The sequence below is a fragment of the Helicoverpa zea genome, chromosome 22, assembly GCF_022581195.2.
Source record: "Helicoverpa zea isolate HzStark_Cry1AcR chromosome 22, ilHelZeax1.1, whole genome shotgun sequence".
Taxonomy (NCBI): Eukaryota; Metazoa; Arthropoda; class Insecta; order Lepidoptera; family Noctuidae; genus Helicoverpa; species Helicoverpa zea.
The window spans coordinates 5914433-5934872 of record NC_061473.1 but is presented as its reverse complement, the minus strand read 5'-3'; the positions used below and the strand labels follow the sequence as shown (position 1 = coordinate 5934872).

The 20440-nt window shown below is 34.4% G+C and overlaps 1 protein-coding gene across 1 annotated transcript in view; it reads left to right on the top strand.

Moving 5' to 3' along the window:
• Window positions 1–20116, top strand: part of LOC124641659 (RNA-binding protein fusilli) — a 103367-nt gene extending 83251 nt beyond the window's left edge. Inside the window, exons 11-17 of the mRNA XM_047179829.1 lie at window positions 6290–6457; window positions 6796–6876; window positions 7106–7222; window positions 7750–7834; window positions 14686–14816; window positions 15079–16787; window positions 18422–20116. Of these exons, the coding sequence (XP_047035785.1) occupies window positions 6290–6457; window positions 6796–6876; window positions 7106–7222; window positions 7750–7834; window positions 14686–14816; window positions 15079–15171 (675 nt within the window). The 3' untranslated portion in view covers window positions 15172–16787; window positions 18422–20116. The remainder of the gene's footprint in view (window positions 1–6289; window positions 6458–6795; window positions 6877–7105; window positions 7223–7749; window positions 7835–14685; window positions 14817–15078; window positions 16788–18421) is intronic.
• Window positions 20117–20440: the final 324 nt, after the last annotated feature.

Sequence of the window (20440 nt, the reverse complement as noted above, 5' to 3'; positions counted from 1 at the left end):
TAAATGGGCTTTCTAACCCTCAAATATTTTTTACTAAGATTAGCGTATCCAAGCAAGCATACAAACAAACAGACTATACAGCTTCATAATATTAGTATAGATTACAGAAGCAGCTCTGTTTGACTGATGATAATCTGACATGATATCTAAGACAACAATACTTCGTGCAATCCTTGAGAACTGAAATTGTTTCGAACAATCGCATGTCAATTGTGGTTTGGCGGTAAACGCAACGATTTTGAATAAGTCTGATCATGCTTTCAAGGACTTTAAGTCACTAACTTGGAAACTTGGAAGACCTTGTTTGCCCTCAATTTTGGGGTTAACCTCGAAAGGTTTTCGTCCTTATCGGAGATCGGATAAACACTGTGTTTAGATGTTGATTACTACGGGCGAGTTTTACCATTTATCAATAACTTAACGATAACCAGCTGTAAACTTGCCCATTGGACCATTAATTGAGATGGGAAATTGTCAGATACCCCAAAGAGAAATAGTGAATAAAACCCACCATGTTCCTTTTGGAGTCCTTTACATACCAGGGCCGCGGTCTTTCGAACAATCGCGCAGCCCCGGCAGTCTCCGACCCTAAGAGGCCCGGATTAAGTACTTATTAGAAGTAGAAAAAGTTAAGTTTACATTTCAAATTGTCTATAAAAGCTTTTAGAACTCGTATTGACCTATCTTTCTGTCTTAGCCGGCTATTGGGGTTAATGGTAAGTACCTAGGTGTAAGTGCGACCGATGCTCATGCAACGATTTGCAAAGCGTTGCATATCGGAGAATGCATGACGAACATTTTTGTTTTTCTTGTTATGGCATTATTATGTTATTATGCTTAATTACTAATTTTAAAAGATTACCTACTATATAGTCAGGTAAATCGCGAATAAGGTTCAACAGCTGAGGCAGCTAAATTCACCTTAACTATGTTTTTTTGTTGTGTCTGTTAGAATGAACACTTTACATTCGTAAAGCATATTAATTGGCAAAGTAAAATAAAGGCTATCCATAAATGTTGCTGTCATCGTAATTAACACTTTTGCAATAGACAAGTTGTTATTTAAAATGTAGTTCATTTTATTTTATTATTCAACGTTTAGCACATTTGACACCGAATCACCATGAAAAAAATAATTTTAGTACCTACTTAGCGGAATAGCGTTGCCTACATGTTTTATATATTATCTATTTTTTTTTTTTTTTTTTTTTTTTTTTTTTTTTTTTTTTTTTTTTTTTTTAAATGCTTTTCCCCGTTCATGGGCTCAACGGGACCTTATTTATCTATGTTTCTCATTCATTCCAGTTCTCACTTGTATGCCTCTCGCACTTACATGCCTCATACTGTATCTTTCTTTCATTCATCATCTTTCTTTCTTAGCCGGGTGGGACTCCCGCTACTCTTCCTATGTATTGTTTTATTTTTCGGGGTAGTATTTATTGACACAATTGTGGTTTTATTGTTACAGTTTCATCGTTTACATATGTTTTTCGTTTACATTTTAATGTGCTTCACATTCCTTATTCTACGTTAGTCTATGTTTTACTTCCAAATTTATTGTTACAGAACAGTTACAGTTTAATTTCTCTTATAAATAATTTTTTGCTTTACAAATTAACTGCTAGGGTTGACTATTACTTTCATTTTTCTATTAACAATTTTTACTTTAGACAGTGCTAGTGTTTCTTTATGCTTATACTTATTTCTTAGGTCTACATTTTCGTTTCTTATTCTACGTGACAATTCTATCTTCATATAATATCTAAGTTTAACTATCCTAGCAGAGCTTGTTATGTTCTTACGGTGTTAGGTCTAAATTTACTTAAAGGCGATTAACAAACTTAACAACGATTTAGCTGTGTTTTCTTAATATTTATTTGAAGTAATTACTTAGAGATTTCTAAGTAATATTTAGGTATGAATTCTATTTCTGTTAGCTATTATAAATTTTACTTTTGCTTTTGTTGCATTGGTCGGTAACTTTATTCATTTCTCTTTGACTCATTAGTGTTTCTTTGCATTTTGTATCGTTTTCCGTGTCTTTTGTCAATAAGATATATATATACTATGTTATATATAGTTATTGCCAGTTCTTGTTGCGTATATGTTTCTTAAGCTTAGCTTGTTGTTTCTGTGCGTGTTCAGTGTTGATGTGTGTGTTATAGATATATCAATATATATTCATTATATACCTTTATATCTGTGTTTTGTGTGTTGTTTGTTGTGTATAGTGTTCCGCTGTGTGGGGGAGTCAAAGGTACGCTGTGTTCGTTCGAGCCAGGTAGTCCCATTTCTTCCGGATGGGGCATTCTGCACTAAATGCGTTGTGATCCGCCTTCTGCAATTTAGAGTGTGTGCAATTGCAGCACTGCGGTTCAATTCCGGCGGCGAAATCTGCGCATTTCTCGCGCAGGTGCGGGCCTCCACAGTGGCTACATCTGTCCACACTCTCAGTGCAGAATTTTCGGCCGTGACCGAAGGTTAGGCACTTTGTGCACTGGATGAGCGGAGACTGGTCCTCCACTCTGACCCGCTGGAGGTCTAGGTAGAGGGCTCCAGCTTCCGTCATTCTCTGCCATACCTTGGGCCTGACCTGGATCACAACATGCGTGGTTTTGGGATTTCTGGTCCTTTTCTTATACTTAATGTTGATTTGAGATTCTTCTTCTGGTAGGCCCATGAAGATTTCGGTGTTCTGCGCGTAAAGTGCTTTAACCATCTCGTCGTCTTCACTGTCCAAAAAGACATCTTTTAGGACGACGAGTGGGTCCTTATTCTTCATGGGCGCTACGATTAGTCCCTCTCCCCGGCTTTCTATCCTTTCTTTTATCCTGTTTTGTTCTTCTTCCGTATCACAGCCCAGTATGACAGTGCTGTTTTTGGCCTTACGCACTTTATTTATTTTGAGGCCAGTACCCTTGGCGTCGACCGCCTTTTTCACTCTGGCGAGCACCTGGTCGGCAGTCTCCAGATTGCCTTCGAGGGTTACCGCCAACGAGTGAAGAGCCGGTCGGCGCCCTGGTTTGGCCGCGACATTTGCGTACGTCCTCATGGTAGGCTGGTCATCGCTCCCACTTGCTGTTGTGACCTTTTCTAATTTTTCCCTGGTGACCACGACATCACTGGCAATATTGCCGATCAGATCCTGTAGAAGAGACTGTTTCTGCCCAATGACTTTGACTTCCTCGGTCAATTTTCCATTGGGAATTGCAGTCTCGTCGATCCGATCGATGATCTTGTCAATCATGTCAGAGCCTCGGTCGTTGTTGCCGTCGTTTAGCTCTACGAACCCGTGTTTTAGGCTGGTCTCTATTTCGGTTAGCCGAGTGGTCAATTTGGCCTCCACCTCTCCCAACCTATTTAAGATGTTTACTTCCCCGTCGGACGACAGCGTTTTGTTAGGCGTCCGTGTTTTAGGGGCCGCTGCTTCAAGACTTTGTATACGTCTGCTGAGCTCGAAGATAGCTCGGATACCCTTGTCTGATTGCACCTCCAGGAAATTCTTAATGTCTTTCCTCATGTGAGGGTAGTCATGTACTTTCGAGGGTATATCCTCGAAAGTCTTCATAATTTCCTGGAGGAGCTGTTCACTCGGTAGGGCAGCGTAGTTGTGTTGCTGCTTTTTGTAGAGGTCCATATTGTCGAGTGATCTCCTCTTTGTGTTTGGTCTTCTAATAAAAGTCTTTGCAGCGTCTTGCACTGTTGCGGTTGAAGCAGAGGGAGGGGGGGTGGCGGGATTTTGGCTAGCGCCAGATGTCGTTGGCGTACGATACATGCTGTGACGTAACTGTGAATGTTATGTCTGAATGGTGGGATCAGAACGGGGAATGTTGTCCGTGTCTTTAAATTATGTCCTGAATTGACTCTGTATAGGGGGGTCAATATCAGTGTGTAAAGTCAAAGCTGCTAATAGAATAATTCAAGGCTAATACCGTTGTTTTTGAAGTTATTGGGCGCGAGTTCGGGCTCAAACTATGTCGAATAGTTGTCCCAGACACAGTCCTGTCGTCAAAATAATTTTAAAACTATTTATTTCCTATTAATTAGGAAAAATCAATAAAAAATAAATATTTCAGGAACCGTTGAACATAAAAATCTGGAAAAAACTGTAAAAAATGTGTTATTTTGATGGCTTTCTAATGAGATAAAAATACTGAATATTTTTGAAAATTTTCAGAATAAAGATTTAAAAAATGTGAAATTTTCAGAAAAAGTAGTAAAACTAAGCTATTTTGGGTCTTAAAAATCTAAGTTTATAACCTAAGTCTTCAGCGAAGTAGCGCGCAGCTGGAACCGGTGTAAAAAATTGGGGTTCTGCCTGAAGTTTTTGTTGTATCGGCTCCTGAAGTTGTCAACTTTGTTAGCGAATATCTTCGTTTTCAGGCTATGTAAAATTTTTCTGAAAACGTCAGGAGTCTTCAATGGTGACTCTTAAGATGTCCTATGAACGCCAGCGTCCTACCACTTCTGCTTCTATGACCACGTGCCACGTGGTGAGGAAAAATTTTGTAGTATTTTCTTAATATCTTCGCAGTGGATGATCCAATTTTCAGCGGTGAGGAATCGTTGCACGCGCCTTGTTGTGCCCAATAATATTGACAAGTAATATCGGGGGGTCATCGATCTAGTTTTGCAAATAACTCACGAAAACTGTCTCCAATAGCACGTGTTTTTAAGTTTTTCACAAAGAAAATTTTTGTTTGACTTTTCCGGCTAAAGCACTTTACTCCATCACATGCGTTGCACAAAACCGCGTCTTTTGGTGTATAACACTTGACTGTACTCGCGAAATTTACCACTTTTACGATTTTTTAAGTGCGGAGCGTTACAAAAACGTGGTGTTTGCGGCGGTGGCTGGACGCAGTCCTCTATATTATCTATTATAGGTAGGTAGGTCGTGGTGGCCTAGTGGGCAAAGAACCAACCTCTCGAGTATGAGGGCGCGGGTTCGATTCCAGGTCAGGCAAGTACCAATGCAACTTTTCTAAGTTTGTATGTACTTTCTAAGTATATCTTAGACACCAATGACTGTGTTTCGGATGGCACGTTAAACTGTAGGTCCCGGCTGTCATTGAACATCCTTGGCAGTCGTTACGGGTAGTCAGAAGCCAGTAAGTCTGACACCAGTCTAACCAAGGGGTATCGGGTTGCCCGGGTAACTGGGTTGAGGAGGTCAGATAGGCAGTCGCTTCTTGTAAAGCACTGGTACTCAGCTGAATCCGGTTAGACTGGAAGCCGACCCCAACATAGTTTGGGAAAAGGCTCGGAGGATGATATTATAGGTATTATAGAAAATATTGAGTCACGTAAACGAAATTCGTTTTACTTAATGGATTTACTAAACTTGTACTAATGTATATGTTTTCAATAGATAAGTATAGGTATATACAAGTTTTACAAATAATTATGTAGGTAATAATTATCAGGTCAGATGGCTGCCAATTAGGCAGCGTCGTGAGGTGAGGGCATTGACTACTCTTTTCTCTATTCTTCACACTCCCTACTGCACCTTCTTATTTAACTTCTCATTTCAAATATCTTGGCTCACATCATGACAAAAATTTACGCTCTTTCAAAAATCGCCTTCTACAATGTCCTACACATCGTTCTGATATCATACACTCTTCCTTCTTTGTTAAATCTATTCTTCTTTGGAATGAGATACCTCTGGAGATCAGGATGGTAAATAGCCGTCACACCTTCAAACTCAAAGTTCGTGACCACTATCTTGGGAAATTGGCAGGAACATAAACAGTCAGTTTCAAATTAATTTTCTTGATATGTTATTAGTATTGTATGTAGTGTACATATTTATATAGTTATATATACACATATATATTATTATTAACTTATTTGTGTATTTTAATATATGTAGGTTTATGTCTCATACTAGTTTTTCGGTTTTGTTTGCACCTACCAACACTTTCTCTCCGCCCCAAAGGTAGACTGGTAGACAACGCCTTAGGCGTTATGTCCGCCATTGTACTATATGTGCAAGAAGTATTAAATAAATAAATAAATAATATGTGTAACTATTTGGCGAAGTAATCAATGCAAAGCTTAGTGTTTTTATTATGTGGTGGTTATTACCCACACACGCAATTTAAATGGGTTCCGTATACAGGACTATTTAACCCCATTCAGCTTTACACCTTTTTGTAGCACTCTGTATAAAGAGATTAAATTAATTTAAATAAACATATAAGTACACACAAAAAAATTTGCACCATATTGCCAACCTCTCAACCATGACATATTTCAATTTCTAACCAGCTCCAACTTTCCCCAGGTCTTAAACAGGTCCTTGGAGACGCGTACCAGCCAGTCAAGTACTCCATCAACAGCCCCCGCTCCCGCTGAGGGTCTACTCCCGGTAGCCCTGGTTCCTCAGCACGTCATCACGTCAGGAACTGCTAAGGACTGTGTTAGGCTCAGGGGCTTGCCTTATGAAGCGCAGGTAAGATTATATTCTGGGTAATAGTCATCATCATCGGCTTAGCGTTTTGTCCACTATGTTGGCGTCGGCTTCCAATGTAACGAGATGCAGCTGAGTGCCAGTGTTCTACATGGAGCGACTGCATTTCTGACCTCGTCAAGTCAGTTATCCGGGCAACCGATAATACCTTTACTGAGACCTATTAAAATGTTGCCAGAACCATTACAATGTGGTTATGATGCGCTCTTTCAGAATAAAGAGGAGTCTGCCTTCTTTTAAATTTTTTCATAAAACTTATTCGAACTTTAGGCCTAATTGTGACGTCATTTCGAAGTCTCTAATACCTCATTCTATTGCAGGTCGAGCACATATTGACATTCTTAGACGAGTTTGCCAAAAACATTGTCGTGCAAGGAGTACATATGGTATACAATGCTCAGGTAAGTTCCACTGTCGCTGTTTCCCGCTTAAGATATCCTTCGTCGGCCAATTTAACGTCCATCCAAACAAGAGGAACTCGTTATGAGATCACTCGGTCACTTATCCAAGGACTTATTGAGCCAAGCTTTGCCTAACCTTATGAACAATCAGCAGTTACTTAGCCCCTAGCTCTTGTATCCTCCTGTGTCCAAGTGGTAGCAAGTTTTCTAACAAGTTTATCAATCTCAGGGCCACCCCAGCGGCGAGGCGTTCATCCAGATGGACAGTGAGGCGAGCGCGTTCTTGTGCGCGCAGCAGAAGCACCACCACTACATGACCTTCGGCAAGAAGCAGCGGTATATCGAGGTACATAGTTGTTTACAATATTCCAAACTACAGACAGACATGTGTTGCTGGGGAATTTGTTGCGCCACTTCTTCCCAGAAAAAAACACAGGAAATGATGAAGGGGGGGTTTTGGGGGCTGTCTTTTGTTTTTGATGTTCAAAAAGTGCTGTTTTTGAGTTTGAGTTTGAATATAATTATCTTAGCCACCCGTCAAAAGCTTAAAAGTCGTAATAATTTTACGTATGTGCAAGCAAGATTAAACATTAATGTTTAAACGCAACATAACCGGGTACACAAGTTTTTATCAAAAACTTAACCAGTTTTTTTTGCCAACAAGATAAATGCTACCGGTTCTTAAGTGCAGGAAATTAATTTTAAACGATTGAAAAGTTAAATGAATGCAAATTAAGGTTACTTGTATTCAATTAATAAACATCTATCTATTAAAAAGTAAATTAAAGCTATTGTACATATTATGTCTTGTGCAAATAAATAAATGACTCCAAAAATATACATAATTACTTATATAGACGATGTTGTGTGCAGGTGTTCCAGTGCTCGGGCGACGACATGAACCTGGTGCTGACCGGCGGCGTGACGCCCGCCACGTCGCCCAAGGTGCTCTCCCCCGGTACGTTGGTGTCCCCCCCGCCGCCCGCGCCCGCGCCGCGCCTGCTCGCGCACCACATCGCGCACCAGAGCCTGCTCGCGCGCCAGCACGAGAACCTGCTCCTCGCCTCCCTACGCCCTCCCCTCCTCCCCATTCTCCCCTACGCGGCCGTCCGCGCGCAGCAACCCGCCCCCCAGCCCTACCAACTCCCTCAAATGTTACAACAACAAACAATATTACCAACCAAACGCTCGTACGAGCGAGCATTCCAACAAACCGAGGCCACCCCCGCAAAGAGACCTTACATGCCCCCTCAAATGACCCCCGCTTTATCGTTACCCGTCTTCTCCTACGGCACGTCGGCCCCGATTTTCTCTTACGCGAACACGAGCCCGATGTTGTCGACGTATAACACGTTACCGACAGCGTTGCCGACGGCCTTGCCGGCGGGCTACGGCTCCGCCCTGAGTGCGGCCCTGCCCGGCTCGATGACGTCACCCTTCCCGACGCTATCCATGTTCCCCACGTACCCGTATTATCCGGGCGTTTAAATATTATATTGAAGTTAAGAAGTAGATAAACGTGCCTTTAAAATATGTCTAATTATGAATTTGCGTTTTAAACGTCGCGTTTTGTAAAAAAATATTAAAATAACTGAGAAACAAAGCTCGAAATCAATATGCCTTCGATTTTACATAAATAACTACGTTAATCAATAAAGTAGACTATAAAACAGTTAACTAATAATATTTTAACATTAGACTCGTTACGTTACTGAGTACAAGAACTAACGTGCTAAAACAAAAGTACCTGACGGGAAATAAAGGTAACATTAACGATAAATAAGTAAATATCTTTCATCCTTCTGTCAAAAATAGATGCTCAAAAGTCAAACGCATCCAGCGCCGTATTTTGTTTAAATTCTTGAGTGCGTCGAGACAGCTAGACCATGTCACAAAATATGTCAGATGAAAACTTAAACAATTTAAATAATTGTAACCGCATAGAGTGAAGGGTGTAGAATTTAAATGTTTTACTTTTTAAGGCACATTGTTTGATAAATTAATGCCAATAATTGAAAAGAACACCTTTACTTGAAGACAGGCCTATGAAATACATAGAATTTATTTGAGGGCCCAAGTTAAGTCCAAGTTAAGGTTACATTACGTCTGGCACAAACTAGCCAAAAAACAGGGTAGAAAAAATGACATTTTCGACGTTTAAGCTCAAAAGTATGGAGTGCCTTCGCTATTTTTACGCTAATTTAAGGAAATATCATGAATTTACTACAAACTTAAGTTTGAAATCTATAAAGGCAGTTATTAGGCAGCTCGATATTGCTAGGTTTAAGTACTTACTTAATATACTTGTTGATTTTATTAGTTGACTTTAAATATTGTTGAACTCTCATTTTAATATGTTTAATTATCATTAAGTGAACCAGAGGTTGTTAATCAATGACAAGTAGTTGTATGATTTTATTTTACGGTTTAAGACGGGGGTTGCCATGCGCGAAAAATAGACCATTAATTTAACATTCACTTTATAAAAAGTTAATAAAAATATTACGCAATAGGATTTTCGGATACAGCTTGGCTAAAAAAATATTTTAATCTGGCAATGCAGCTAAATAGCCCTTCAATATGGCAGCCCCAACAGTGTGATTAGATGTCGTTGTGATTTTTAAATATTAAACATTCCATGATGAAAAGACAATGTTTTGCCAATTTCTTGAAGGCTGATCGTAAGTCTGAGAAAGTGTTAGGTACTTATTGTCATTCGAAGCTTATGTATTGCATAAATAGTGTAAGAGAACCACATTTTTATGATGAAAATAACAAAAAAATACAACTCGAGGTTATTTTTAGGGCACAATATGGCTTCTGCGAAAATCTTCTATCATTCCAATAGCTTTTAAATATCTATAAATGTTTAATAGTCATGCAATATATTCGCTTCACGACATTTTTGTAGGTTATTTAAGCGATAAGATTTACTTAAAGTTTTGTTTTTTTTTGTTTGAGTACAATGCGTGCGTACACTTTTTGTGCTTTTTTTTAGTAAATATCTTTATAATATTAGTGTTTTGCTTCCGTGTCTAATCATTTCATATTTAACACATGCAAAATGAATTGATTTTTTCCGTGGTTTTCGGCTTTATTCTTGAGTTATATGAAATTAATATTTAAAGGATATTATGTAGTTAAAATCATCAGGAATCGTTTTTACGTTTATTTACATTTTCGTTTATAATGAAGTTAAAAATCCACTTCAATATAATTTATAAAATCAAATCTATTTTAAAGTTTTTAAATCGTGAAAATTTATAAATCGTGGTCGGCTGCAATTCCCATGATGTTCCCATCCCTCTCCCATACCTACATTCCAAAGTATATTACAATATAATATCACCGAGTAACCCTGGTTATACCACCTAGCTTAACCTCATCGTCTTTACCTCACACCACATAGAATAGAATACATTAAAATTATAATTTACTGCTATATCTTTGGATTATATTCCTTTATTTTATCGCAAAAACGTGACAGAAAAAATAAACTTATTTCTAATTATAAATATCATAAACTGTCATAAAAACCGAACGTAAAATACAGAGATATAATCCAAATGGGTGACTTGTATTATGGAGTAATATTATAAACTATAAGTTAACGTCATTTTATATGGTGTCGTCATTGTCTCAATAATCACAAATATAGGTATGGGGCTTTAGTCACAAGTACACGGTGTAATGGCTAATCTTTGTTCTGTCATTTCTAAATTTATTTACTTACTTGTAATTTTGGCAATCTGAACTGGTAATTTTCTCGAAAATATATGAAATATTCATATAAAGATCTGTTAAACGTTTCAAGTTGCCAAAATTATAATTTAGTCTATTTTACAATGCAATACTGTGTTTATTAATGGTTATATATACAAAAATGTTGTATTATGGTGTATCCGTCGGGTTGTGTTATGGAAAATTGCATGAAACCCATCAGATGACGGTAAGTGTTGCACACTTTATTGTTGTATTAAAAACAGAAATATATGTCGTTTTCCGAAATTAAAATTTGAGGGTGTAGCATGAACCGCTTAATTTTAAGGAAAAGGGTTGCATGGCTCGGGTTGAAAAAATATAATCCGATATTTTAGCTTCCGTAGTTTTCCAAAGCACATCGCGCCCGGATACCAATTAGTTTCGAATACGGAACTGTATGTTACTGTTTCATGAAATTATGTACACGGTTGTAACTTTATCTTGGTACTATGGTTCGAAGGGGGGTGTCTCCGAATGGTCGCATTCAATGCATTTGTATCGAGTTACTAATATGGCTATGAAGTGACGATATGAGTTCTCTAAAGCTACGTCTGTGCATTACGCTTCCATACCTTGGAATATATCCTACATAGTATCATGAGGTAAAGTTCATTCAGTCTTGGTAAGGGTCCTATCCTCCAGTCATTAACACGCAAACCTATAATCACAGCTTCTTTCTTCTCTGGCTCTCTCGAAGATTCTGCGCTTGTCCTTAGTCTCGTTACGGAGCTCAAATGAAATCAATGAAGGTATTTTGATAATTTTTAGTGATGGTTTTTATCGGTCTCATTTTGAAGGGTTTATATTAAAAACAAAAAATAAATAAGTTAATAATTATATATGGTTTTTATAAAACATATTTTCCGATATATCTTGCACTAAATATTATTAAAATAGTTCCTGTGTAGTGACTGGGGGAAGTGGTGTGAGGAAGTCGGATGTTTTGTTCGTTAAACTATAGACAAATGTCACGGGTCACAACATGAACTGCCAAAGCGTTTCGACAACAGTTATCATTTATATATTAACGTAGAAAAACTTTTTCGATGCGCTTACAAATTATACTTTGAAGCCGGAAAATCATATAAAAATGTAGTTATTATCAAGTAGAACTAAGTTTTTTTTCCGTTTTACAGAGTTTTTGTCTCATCTTGTTAGAATCATGATGGTTTTTTTTATTATTATAACTTTAGTTGAATAAATATAGTGTATTGCGATTAGAAATAAAAGGTTAATTTACATGTTAGATGATAATTGCGAGTTTCTCTGGTTTGTGGTTGTGCTATTGTCTCTATATGTACTACTTCTAAAGTCTGGAGTGGATCTGATTTTACCATTGGCTTGTTCATATACAAATCTTCTTTCAATATACATATTTGTTTCACAAGCTTTATTCTGGGTATGGAATATCGACTAATTTATAGTATCATATATTTTAATGTCCACAGTATAGACACTATTACCCAGAATAAAACTGTTCTATTTCAATAACCATTTTTGTGGAAATTAATGTAAAATCAGCTTCATTTTCGGAGTATTCGAGGCTTCGTCGCGTAGATAGCAAGAGGTACTTGTGAAGGAAGGGTTACACTAACACTCGACGCTTGATCTGTCTCCGCTACAGTACAGTATCGTCCTTTTATGTTTACTAACATACTTCCGGGTGAGTGGGCAAAACTTACGTAAGTATACAATATTTCACAAATAAATTAAACAAAACATACAATAGGTAAAGTTTTAAACAAAAGGGGTCCCGCCACTTTGATGCACACGCTGTCAAACAAATCTCAATATTTAAAAAAACGTATGAAGGGCTGGTTTCAATGTAAATTCCGATCATCATAAAAATGAAACAGGCTGCACAATTTACCTACATACACTTAATTTATCACATAATATGTGTCGATGCATAGATACCTACTGACTTCTTTCTCTAGTATAACTTTTCCTTCACAAGAGAGCAGATATATAGCACAATCATGCCCCTCCTAATGCTTTTAACGTTCCTATATGTCTATAATAGTCAGATGGACTTTGTATAAACCCATGGGACACTTAAATCGATGAATAACGAACACAAGCACAGGCTTCATTAAAAATTATTGGGGCATAGTCAGGTTAAACAATTACTTTCAAAGATTTTGTATTGGTAAAATTACTTAAACATTAACCATTTTACTTAAACATCTCCTTTTCTTATTAACGAATTCAATGTATAATTTATCTACGTAGATAAATATAAAAGTATAGCTTAATTCTTCTTTTTCATACCTATAGGTACATTATATTCAATTCTTCTCTTATCTTTTCTAGCTTTGTGTAAATATATTCATCACATAAATACATTACTCTCAGGTTAATTAATACTTCTATCAGATTGCTATTTAATTATAAACCGCTATGCCCCAAAGTATAAAACAATATTCTACTACATTTGTTCCGCTTTAAAAATGCATGGACCGGTGACAGACTTAAACAAAATGTCCGCGGGACTTCAACGCTTAGTGTGTTGTAGACAAATGTTTTGTGCTTGACTTGAGGTAGGTCCATGGGTGTATGGTGTATGCCCCACTAGGCTGGGTCGGATAGTGGGCACACAGTGTTGGCAGTGTATTTAACATGAAGCGGCGTAAGTATCTATCTATCATTTGTTTTGGGATCACATGAAATAAGCTCTATCTTACTCTTGATTTATCGCATTTTTATTGTGACCTCAATTGTGATATATATTCACATGACTGTTGTGTGACAACTAAATTATAAATTTAAGTATTTAGTTTTACTTATAATTTATAACATATAAAAAATATTAAGGTAAAATATAACTTACAATTTTTTTTTTATAAATTTAAAAAAATACCAATTGAGATCACAAACTAGTGGTGCTAAAAGTACTAGGGTACTAGGCGTGCATAAGTTTGGTAAAGTCCGCAGACTAGCTTGGTGGTTGGCGGCAACAACGACGTGTGTAACATTACAGAGTATTGGTGTAAGTGCGCACTGCTTTGGTGAAATGTTAATGCGTTCAGAGACCCGGTGAGTTGTTCATCTTGTTCTTAATAATTACATACATAAGACTGCTGTGGGTATCTGGCGGAATATGTGGATATTTGGCAACGGTGTGCTGAATATCCGTCTTTTGAAGTTTTATATTTGGTGTGGGCTCTCAACTCTTGTATTGTTTTTATAGAGATATTTTTCGCCAAGTATCCGCAGCATATCTAACATACATATACTGTGTACGTCTCTATCCGTGTCGTATGACGACAAAATGCTTAGCTTTACCTCTCCGAATTTATAATTCGTTCTATAATCGCTAAGCATTTTAGTATTAACTTAGTTTCACAAATAATACATGTATGGGGCCTTCATATTAGGCGTATAAGTGGGTTAAAATTTAATGGGATAAATATATTATTGGTACGTATATATTTGAGCGACGTGAAGAAGTAAATTCACATTGCTATTCATCACAAAAAATAACAAAATGTTTATTTAATTATAGTAATATTTACTTCCTGCACGTCGTCAGGATAGCACAAAAATACTACTTATTATATACCTGTAAATCATTGAATTGACGACTAGGCATATCATTCAGTGTGACTAACAATTGCATGACTTATTTATGAAAAGCTACAAAAACTTTCTGAATTATATTACCATCTTATTCTGAACGAGAATTCTCGCAATTTATTGAATGTTCTGTCGTTTGATATCATTCACAGATGGCTGTAGACCGAGATGTATTACATCATGTCCCAAAGCTTTTTGCCCACTGTGTAACTACGATGACATTGACACAATTATCTACTCATATTTTTTTTATAATAATAGAATGAACGTTCGTGTATTCTACAGTGAGCAAACAGCTTAATAAAGGAGCATGTGTGGCTTAATTACTTTTTCATAGGATTACTTTTTAAGTTCAATTATTTATGTCCCAGTTGCTTAGACTAGAAATGCAAGGAGCCGCGATTGTCAAAATGTTCTCAGACATCCCAAAGAGCCTTTACGTCGCTTACACTAGCTTTATGTATGTGACAGGTCCCCTGACGTACTACTACCCAGCGCTAGGGCCGACGCTGCCGCCCCCACCGCTAGTGTACTGGGGCTACCCAACCCCACCAGTGTCACCAGCCCATTACTACCACCCGCCACACCACCCACAAACCATGGTGAGTTATAAACCACTGGCTTATAGTCAAAATGGTATGTACAACAATTGCAAGAAACGGGAAACAGGAATGAAATACCTCCCCCCCGTAACTTACACGCGTAATAAGGCACAATAACATATTGCAAAATTAAATAATATAACAATAATAGTTTTATGCACAGTTAAAATTTATGTAATTTACTAACAAAATGCAAAAAAATATGCTAACACCTCTGTATTTTGCATAATTTCGAAATAAATACTAAAGTACGAACTTTCAGATACCTGAAGTAGTGTCAGTGGGGGGAGGGTCTCCGATTCCCATCCCACCCCCAGCCGCGTGCCCCGAGTGGCCGATATTCATGGTCAACTAACCACAACGAAGATTGCTCACAGCATATATAATTATAAATTAATACATTTAATTATAAGTAATTTTATAAATTATAATAGGTAAATTTTATGTTAAAATTAGAGAAGATAAATATTCGAGATGTAATTCTTATTTTAAATATTCAGAAAGAGTTTCGTTTGTGATTTCTTTAAACTTGTTTGACTCTAAATATTATTTTACTAAATACAACTCTCGATTGATTTTATGACTAAATCTTTGATTTCCGTCTTAAATGTTTTTTTTACAAAGGTGCTTTGTTTGTAACAAGCGGAACTTTTTCTTTTCACATTGTACAAACAAGAACTTCGAATATTTTATAAATTCTCTATTTATAATCTTCCTATCATCACCTATCAAAAACGAATGAAATGGCTCAAAGTATAACAAGAGTGATATTTATAAAATAAATTATATGTTAATTTAATTAATTTTATATAAATTTGCATACATAAAATTTGTTGCAATTATGTTATTATTTTGTTTTAAAAATTTGTAAATGATCTACTTATGTTTGTTGATCTTTCAGATATTTTAGCGAATCTTATACATATAGTTGACATATAAAAATACTAATTATAAAATAATATTATTGTTTTAAATTTTAGACTTAAAAATAGTTATAAGTAATGTTAAGTACTTAAATAAAAATGCCTTCCTTCATGGCATTCGTAAAAAAAAACTAAAATAAAAAGCCAAAATCACACTAGGAAAGTTCCTCTTCATAGCTACAAAATCTATCAGATATTTATTTTAAACACAGAGACACAAGCAAAAAAATCACTAAGGTGCTAAAAATGTATATATTTTTTTTTATATTTTATAAATCAGATTTTCTTTTTCTTATTCATCACATACCTACTTCTTTTTCCATTTTTTTCAATGTCCGAATATATATTTTTTAATCGACTTCAAAAATGTTTTGTTTGTATATTTTCTTGCTTGCCTGCCTACTGTGTTGACATAGACATCGAATGCATGTACCACAGTGATATAAAGGTGCTGTTTCATAACGTTTGTAGAAATTAAACCAAATATAAATATGTTATTGAGTTAATTTTTACTTAGAATAAGTCAAAGCTCAATTAGTATAGTATTTAGTAGATTTATTCGAACCAGAAATATGCCATAATTTTTAAGATAACTTTTAATACAGCTGTATAAGCAGTTACTGTTTGAAATATTATAAAAAAATAAAGGCAATGCTTTTTTTAAAATAAAGTTCTCGAAGTTGTATGATCTTTTTTAAACGGAACTGCTTGTATGTGCAATTCATTGCTCATTCACATAATTAATTATAACAATATAAATTAACATGTTTATGTGTCAGAGGAATCCCTCTATATTAGTCAAGCCTTTGACTAAGAATTCAAAAACTTTTAGTTTAATCTCTTATTAAGTAATACTTAAAGTTAAACTTATGTCTATGTTATCAAAGGCCAGTAGAATTCAGTTAAATTTTAAATTCGGCTCGACCAAACCTGACGTGAGTGAAAAATGCTCGATTTGAATGACCATGCTCAATTTTATTTAGATACTCAACGTTTATTTAGATTTCACATTGGTTGCCAGTCTCGATGTTATATCATTGAATATTAGCATATGAGCTTTTTTTTTTATTTGTGTAAAGTGCGCTTTTTGCTTGTCCCCCGGATTTGACCTAATTTCATTCTTAAACCCATTAACTATTTGAGTTTTTAAAGATACTGGACCAAAGAATATACATTTAATTTTAATTTATTATATTAGTTTCTGTTCCAATTATTCATTATTTTGTTTTAACAGCATTTAAATAAACAGGAGTAGGCTTTTTTTGCTTGTCCCCAGCTGAATTCGTATGATTGGATCAAGAATATTTCGCGATTTTTCTACGGACGATATACTTTTTTTAAGGGGTTTAGTTTCTAAATATCATCATTTAATAATATTCATCAATTCATTTGTAATATTCTGGCTTATTTACATAAAAAAACGTATAAAACTACGATGATGAAATTTTGATCCAACCTGAACATTCAGTATTGTGACCGCATTTTATAGTACTTTAAGCCACAATTTTTGGGTCCTAATACTTTGAAACAGGCACTACTTAGACATACTACTGGTTTTTACTTTACTTTACTATTAAAGTCAAAAGGATTTTGAGGAACGTAGACGTTTTGTTGCTGGCTCCATACAAGAACGGAATTTATGTTCAGATTTGTGTTTGAATTTTACTACAGCGTAACCAAATATTAGGATTGCTGTTTATTTCTAGAAACCGCCATTTCTTTAAGTTACTGTTTAAAATGACATCAAATGGAAAAAAACTACAAATAATTATTTATAATTTTTTTTTAATCGGCAAGTATGAAAATGTGACTTCCGTTTTGTGACCAAATCTATGATCACATACGGGCTGAGCTCAAAGTCACAACATGACTGATCCTATAAAATTAAGTTTACATGGAAACAGTGATGTTGTTTCAGAAATTCAGAATAATAGTTTTCTGTGGGGATCAATTTTATTTTATTCATGTTTACAATCTTTATGTAAACGAGGTACAATATTTTTTTGTTATTATTTGTTCCATTATTGAAAAGATATAGTATTTCTTGATTATTATTAAATGTTGATCTGGAATATTACATAATTATAATAATAGCGTCCATGTAGATGAAGCTTTATACTTTTCAGACGTTCAGTTGCGTGACTGTCCCTGTTTTCTATTTGAAACAAAAAAATATTTAAAATTCTTTATAAAATACTGTTTTGTTCTGTTTTCGCTCGATGGACAGGAATTTAATTTTGATTCATAACTAGGGATCACTGCAGAAATATATTTTTATTATAGCTTATTATTTTAAAAAATAGTGTCTGATGTGCATCAAAAGTCACATAATTGAAATTGAAGTTTGATTTTTGTTATAAAACGTTCAAAGAATTGTCGTGTATTGTGTTTTTTCCTTTTGACAAGATTGTTTTCTTTAATTAGTAATAAAAATATTAATAATATTTTGTGTAGTTTTTTGTTAATATCATACTCAATAGAGTCACATTCTGGAAGTGATCACGTAGTTTTTTCCATTATGTATTCGGATATTTATTATTCTAGCTATATTTTTGGCGTTCTAACTTAATTTTCGTTAATTTCAATCTATACACTATTTAAAAATAAAAAAAAGTTGCCATAAATTAGACTTTAAAAAAAAAACTAAGTTTTATACATGTTGACACAAATAAAAAAAAAGCTCATATATTTATTGATACTCGTATCACAAGCACAATTTAATTTTGACGATCTAAGAAATATAGTTTTCATTTTTATGGGACAATATTGCACTTTCCATATTATTATAAAAAATAAAATGTGCGAATTTATAAATTACAGTATACAAAATTATAATTGTTCACTGACATCTAAATCGTTTATGAAGAAAAGAATAAATTTTATTTTTATTGACTTATTCGTTAATAGCCCCGGAGCTTCTACAGGAAGTTACTAACGAAACTAGTATTTAAGTGATTCAAACATAAAAAATATATTTCAATTAGATTTAAAAGCAAATTATTTTTTTTTACAAAAGTGATGTGGTTCTGGTACTTACACCGACTTAATTACATATGCTCAGTGCCTAACTTGAAATATATTTTTTATTGTTAATTTTATTATAATGTTATATTAAGTTAAAATATATTATTGGCATAATAATGTTTTATATAATTTATCGTACGATAATGTACGAAGAGATACAACAAAATCATAAATGTCTTCCAATCTGTATAATATTTATTTAAGAGGTCACAAAATATTGTGATAAGTTAATAGAGAATAATTATGTTATTTTAAGTTATAATATAATGTGTGTTACAAATATTACGAGTTTAGATTGTTGATAGATTTGATATTCTAGAAAAATATTACAAAATTGTTTTAAATACAGGTGTTATATTTTTGTAGATAATACAGAAACTTGTAAAAAAATATTTCTAAATAATTATTAATTATTGAAAATTTCATATTTTACGTTATAGAAGTCGTCTAACAAATTATTTGCGATTATTTTATCTAAATGATTGTATATTTTGTTGAACACCTGTATTGTAAAATATAGTAACACAATCTTTATTAGTTTAAGTGTTAAAAACCATGTCCATGACACAATTTATCATAATATATGTTATATACATTTAAATATAGAAAATAAAATAAAATTCCCTTTTAACTAAAATGTCTCAAAGTACGAGCACTTTTAAATTAAAGAGTAATTAATTTGGTCATTATAAATATATCGTATAAAAAATATTTTTGTAGCAGGCTCTAATTCTACCAAAATAAATGTGTCTCGTATTATATGTATTTATTTTAAAGTAACAAGAATAAAGTTTTATTTGTCGTTTAGTACAACTTAGTATTCTTGCCGAAAAACATAAATACAGGAGACATTTACATTTTACAAGATTTTTATAGTTTCGTTTCCTACTTTATGATATATGAAATGTTAATTTATGTTTATAAAGATATAATCATGATTTTCACAACAATCCAATATTCTTTTGACTGTCATTTTAATCAATTTCAAATAATACAATATTTATGTAATATATTATAAATATAACAATGTAATTATAATTATAAAAATGAAGATAGTTATCATTATTTGTTTTGTTACTTTTATACTTCACATTTTAATTTTATAAATATCTCCGGAAAGCCAGTGATATTTCTGTTCAAAGTGATCTTTATTTATAAATTGTTACCTTCTATTTTATTCTTTATAGGTCTGTTATAAATAAATAGTAGTAACATTACATTTAGTAGTAGTCAATATTAGATGTGCAATTTTAGTAAATAGACATTTTTCGATATTTAATGCCAAAACTGTTTGGTTTCATATCATACAAAGTAGTGAATTGTTCCGATAAATAAATAAATATAGACAAATTACATGTTGTTGTTTAATTTATTTAAACATTTTTTTTTCTTTAAGGTATGCCTATAATATAGTGATATAGACGGTGTAGATTATTATGTAAAAAAAAAACTTAGACCCTAGCTATAGCTATAATTAGAATCCAAAATCACCACCAAATTTTTGCACAGGCTTGTAATCTATCCATATATATAAAAATGAAACCCGCTTTCCGTTGTCACGACATAACATGAAAACGGCTTGACCGATTTGGCTGAAAATTAGAGGGGAGGTAACATAGACCCGGGAGGTTTTAGGATAGTTTTTGTCACCATCCGGCTACGGGACGCGGGTGAAAC